The 6,000-nt window shown below is 37.0% G+C and overlaps 1 protein-coding gene across 4 annotated transcripts in view; it reads right to left on the reverse strand.

Moving 5' to 3' along the window:
- dmd (dystrophin) overlaps positions 1-6,000 on the reverse strand; it is a 1,291,331-nt gene that overhangs the window by 50,785 nt on the left and 1,234,546 nt on the right. For all 4 annotated transcript variants that reach the window (XM_048602828.1, XM_048602824.1, XM_048602825.1 and 1 more), the window contains 2 exons: positions 4,832-4,870; positions 1,798-1,863 (listed from right to left, as the gene is read on the reverse strand). In XM_048602828.1, coding sequence (XP_048458785.1) covers positions 1,798-1,863; positions 4,832-4,870 — 105 coding nt within the window. The remainder of the gene's footprint in view (positions 1-1,797; positions 1,864-4,831; positions 4,871-6,000) is intronic.

Below are 6,000 nucleotides of genomic sequence, written 5' to 3' on the forward strand. Positions count from 1 at the left end.
TTGCTAATCCATGTGGAAAATGTCACATCTGCAGTTCTAGCATCACCAGACTCAACCGAAGATCATTTGCTTACTTTTGTCATTACACTGGCAAAACATTTATTATATAAGAAGTTACAAAGGTATATAATGCCACTGGTATACCCGTACAATGCAAAAAATAACTCTAATAGAGTGTTATAAGCTGTCCTGTTGCAGATGTACGAGCGAGTCTAGACTAGTTCAACAAAAAATTCTATGCATTTGTAAAAAGGGCATAGAATAACACAATCCATTGTGTCTGGTGTATACAGATCAATCTCTTTGCAATCATCTTTCTCTATAAGCATCTCTGCAAAACCTCCTTCTGTGCTCTACTAAGCAGAGAGATTTAACAAAAGGCATTACCAGCATGGAGGCGATTACCTCCCAGTGGCATTGCACCTTTTAAATATAAATTCACAAGTTATTAAAGGAAATTCAGCTAAATAGAGTTGATGTGGAAATCAGTCATGATCTAACTGAACAAAAGAGCAGGCCCATTTGGCTGAACATCATATTCGCATTTCTTTGCTCAAAAGTAGTGCTTATAGAGTGCCTTTAATGTAACAGCTTCTCAAGCTGCTTCAGAGAACAACAACCAGTGGACACATATGAATGCAAGTTCAAAGCAAGAAACTCCTTGAGTGTGCCCTCAGCTTGGAAAACATGTCGGACTAATGTCCCATACATAAAGCACTTAATATAAGTGACACAGACCTGCAGTGAACTTGGAAAGAAATTCTACTTAAACACATATTGGTGCAACACTGCACACTAGCCAAGATGTTCTGAGCAGCTCATTGTCGAGCAATGTTGCAATATCACCTGAGTGTCAAAGGTGCTTAAATGTGAAAATAGCAGTGAAGTTTGAATAAAAAACAGATTTAATTTTCATACAGCATCAGTTATAATCCACATGATAATTAAACTGAAGCAGAAGAATATTCAATACAATGTCAGTCTAGAACGTAGACATTTAAATAACTCTAAATGGAAAAAAGGTAACTGAATGTTTTTTCCATGTAATTCCATCCAATTAAAAATTATTAAAGTTGTTAATTTTGACCACAAAAAAATCCAACAGAATTATAGAGAAAGAATATATGAAACTATCTTAAATGATTTGGATGAGAATATGGGAGGCACAGTTAGTAAGTGTGCAGATGATACAAAATAGGAGGTGTAGTGCACAGCGAAGAAGGTTATCTCAGAGTACAACAGAACCTTGATCAGATGGGCCAATGGGCTGGGGAGCGGCATATGCAGGGTTTAATTTAGATAAATGTGAAGAGTTGCATTTTGGTAAGGCAAACCAAGGTGGGACTTATACAGTTAAAGGTCGGTCCTGAGAAGTGTTGCTGAACAAAGAGACCTTGGGGTGAAAGGTGCACAGTTCTTTGAAAGTGGAGCCATAGGTAGACAGGCTAATGAAGAAGGCATTTGGCACACTTGCCTTCATTTGTCAGAACAGTGAGTGTAGGAGCTGGGACATTAAGTTGCGGCTGTACAGGACATCAGAGGCCACTTTTAGAATACTGCGTGTATGGAACAGTTGCCAGAGGAAATGGTGGAGGTAGGTACAATTACATTTAAAAGGCATCAGGATGCGTATCTGAATGGGAAGGGTTTACAGGGATATCGGCCAAAATCTGGCAAATGGGACTAGGTCAGATTGGGATGGCTGTTTGATGCAGATGAGTTGGACCAAAAGGTCTATTTCTGTGCTATACACTTCTATGAATACAATTCAGCTGAGTACACAATCATGTTCCTTACCTGCTAGCATAATGTTCAATTCGTGAATGAGTGTCATCATGTGACAGCTGAGGGGATGAGGCGGGTCTGTAATTGAAAAAAAACCTGCTGTTAAAAGAAGTGCAACAATGTAGAAAATAATAAAATGAAAGACTGCCAAATTTATCACTTCTCATTGATAACAATTTACCAAGGCCACTTGCATATCTGAATGTCTGGAACACAAGATGAACCTTTCTGTGATTGCATTCCAGTAAATAATGACTATATGCCAATCTCATTGTGATGTCCATCTTTGTTTGTTTAGTTAACTATGATAGATAATTGCACTGACTTATCTATTACAATACCCAAAATGGCAAGTATGCTGTTGAGAATTTGAAAATTCTGTTCTTTGTTTATTTACATTACATACAAATTTTGCATGAGTGACGTTACACATTTGTCATACTCCTTTGCATTTTTAATATGTATGTCTGTTGATGTTTCTGTAAACCAACTAACAGTGTGACTTGATTCTTTCCATGTACCCGAAATAGTGCCAACTTTGAAAAGCATATTTGACTGAAGACAGTAGACTGGCCACAGAAACATTTCTATTATAGTAAATGACTGTTAAATGTCAAGGGATACCAACTGGAAAGCTGGTAATGTCAAAGAAACAAGTCCATTTTCTAACAGATCATTGAAGGTTAAAACGTACAATGATTCAACAGTTTTACTTTAGAGATTTGAATTCAAAGTCTGAGACAGGCAATTTTATATATATATGAGGAAGCCCACGCTTAAAAAAATAAAGCATTGAACTATAAACACTCTGGGGATTTTTTTTTTATTCAGTAAAAGGAATTTTGGTATACTACTAATCTATTTCCTCCTGGCACTCGCTCTACCTGGATCAGCTTGAATGAGTAACACCATAGCAAGTTTAGTAATAGGCAGTGCCTTAAAAATACTGTCAGGTAGGTATGCAGGCTGCTGCAGTCTACTCAATCCGGTCACATTCAAAACATGGATCCAGGTAGGACAGTGGGCTGCTTCACCAAAAACTTAACTCATTTATTGTTTTGCAAAATATTAGAACATTATTTGCCTTCTGTTGGTCACAGATCATTCTCTCATAGAATCATACAATCAACCTGTTGTCTATGTGCTGGTTTTTGGAAGGAGTTATCCAATTAGTTCCACTCCTTTAGCTTTCCACATGGTCCTGTATGTATTTGCATTCTTTCCCACGAACCCCAACCCCGATACATTTCTTAAAGTTATGAATGAATCTTTTTCCACCATCCTTTCTGACAGTAAATGCTATAGATGTTGGAAAGCTGAAGCTATGAGCATCGGTCACAACTTTGAAAAGGAAATTGGATAAATACTTAAGAATAAAAAAGGGAGAGTGGCAAGACTGGGGAAATGGGCATAACTCTTTGAAACAGCTGTTGCAGACTAAATGGGCTGAATGGTCTTCTGGTGATGTAGAATTGCATGATTCTTGATAAGATGTGCTGAGGGTATGCAATGCTTTGTGTATATGTAGATGAAGTAATATCTGGGCACAGCTCCTTACTGGTACAAGACAATGAATATTCAAAGTTGAAAATATTTGAGGTCATAACAATTTTAGGACGTATGAAAACTCCATTATTTACATGCCTGTTATCCATCAATTTATTCTCTCGTAGAAGAAAGTTTTTCAGGAGACACTGACTGCTCAATTTATTTTATTATGCATCGAATTCATTGCTTGGGTATTACAATATATTTAACACTATAATGTATGGAATTTCAACTATCAATTTTTAACACTTATTTGTTAAAGGTGGATAACCATTTGGGGTTAATTAAAGTAACTTATATACAAGGTCATCAATATTGCACTTCCATATTAGTATTTTAACCAGAGGATATAATTATGCAATTTTGTAGTATTGCTGGGAACTTATCTAACTGTGAGCATAGCTTCAGGAGAACCTCATTTACTAGTGAAGGGAATTTATGCTGAAATTCCAGTTAAGTTAACACAGCAAAGCAGGAGAAGCTGTGGGGGAATTAGTGTATTTTTTTTAAGAACGAGCACTATGAAGGAAATTATCATGTCAAACTTTACGCCTTATCAGGGAGAGATGCTTGACAACCTCCCAAAACCAGTCAATGTTAAGAACCAAGCAAAGATTCCTCTACTCTGTATAAACAACAAGGTAACAAATTTGAATAGGCAGATGTGTGAAATGCATGGTCCTGCATTAGCTGATATTCAGTTTCAAAGATATTGATGGATTTGGATATTCAATGCAGTATATAAAAGGCAGTCAAAATGATGCCACCAATTTTGTACTGACAACAGTGATAAATTCCCACTGCAGTGTGTCTCACTTCTAACTTAATTGTATTTATTATTGTAGTTTTACAATTTTCTTTTATTTCCCCACACAAATCAATCTGTGGCATTCCTGATGGAAACGATCAATTTGTGAAAATTATTTCTGAGGAACGGTCACTGGATTCGACACGTTAACTCTGAATTCTCTCCACAGATGTTACCAGATTGACTGAGTTTTTCCAACGATTTCTGTTTTGGTTTGACTTGGGGAAATTAATGTTGAATTAAGGACAATTTTGAGCTGAGAGGCCTTTCCCACCAGGAACTGGTCTGAGGTTAACTAAAGCCTTTTAATGTAGAACCAACACGGCCCTGAGACAAAGGAGAAGTGATTATCACCATTCCAAATTGGTAGTGAGCAAACATTTGAGGTGAAAATGTTTAAATGAATGCACCACCTAATTCTCAGAAATTAAAGTTATTTTGAGGATTTAATCTGAAAAGTAACACATTTGTATTTGGCATCTGCAACATTTCCCCTTTTAAAAGGTTTCAGAATATTACTATAACTGAGCCGAAAATGCAACTCTTTATGCAAAGGAAAACAAAGTTAAGCAAACCATTATCCTTGGGATCCAAATAATATTTAAAAAAACACACTGGCTGCAATCATTTGTATATATTTTCAAAAGAAAGAAAAACCAAGATGCAGATGTGTACATCAGAAGTACTCACTCATAATCTACTGGCCAGAAGTTGATCAGAGTAACAGGACTGCAAGACAAAAATATGGAAATGAAGTAGCAGTTGAAACTCAGGAGAAATGCACAAAATAAGGAAGGAAGAAAGCAGAAAAACAAAACAGCAATGTGAATGACCATGGGAGCAATATGAAGAAATAATATGCAATGTATGTACAAAGATATCATGCAATTGCTCTGCAACAGTCACGCACAAAATATAAACTATCAGAAATATATCCTGCAACAATGTTGTTAAGATTAATAAATGTAAAATGTGTGCAAAACTGACAGCATCTCTATCATACTGCCCTCCTCTAAACAATTTCCTCCTTGCCATACATAAAAGCAATGACTTTTATTCAGGTTCCATTCCATGAACAGCAGCAGTTCTACATTACCTTGCAAAAGTAATCATCCTTCACGTGTCAATCCAGATAATGAGTGCTGGCAGGCTATTCATCAAGGAGGGTATCACAGCTCAATCTGCTTCTGTCCTCACTTAATATCCATAGGTGTGTGCTTTCTAGTAGGAGTTGCCAGAAAGCCAGCAGGTGTGAAATCCCTTGAGGGGATTTTACTTTCTTCTTTTCAAAGAGCATGGAGATAAATTGTTGTGCTCACTGCTGCTGAGATTAACATGATAGAGCAGGGATAGAATATATGGCAACTCCAGTCTTTATGGCTTAATGCCACAATATGTTAATGTATTTTTCCATTGACTCTTGAGAAACGTTTATCAGCATAATACATTAATTATAAACAAACAGAAATAAATCCAACGGTCAAAATAGCTCAAGGAATGAAATTGTGTGATGTGCGAAACCTCAATCTATATTTTTGGTTAAATAAATTTAGATAGGTAGGACCCATTCTACCTTTTAATTCAGGTTTCTTTGCTCGGTTTACGCAGACACGCTCAGAATGGTTATCTACGAGATAATTGAGAAAAGGTGGAATGCCAACTTTCCTGCTCCTCTGATGCTGCCTGGTCTGCTGCGTTCATCCAGCTCCATACTTTGTTATCTGAAATTACTGACATCTGTTTACCAATGAGAACATCTGAACCAAGATAACAAGGTGTAGAGCTGGATGAACACAGCAGGCCAAGCAGCATCCGAGGAGCAGGAAGGCCGACGTTTCGGGCATAGACCCTTAGGCCCG

This window comes from Rhincodon typus, chromosome 11, assembly GCF_021869965.1.
Source record: "Rhincodon typus isolate 14 chromosome 11, sRhiTyp1.1, whole genome shotgun sequence".
Taxonomy (NCBI): Eukaryota; Metazoa; Chordata; class Chondrichthyes; order Orectolobiformes; family Rhincodontidae; genus Rhincodon; species Rhincodon typus.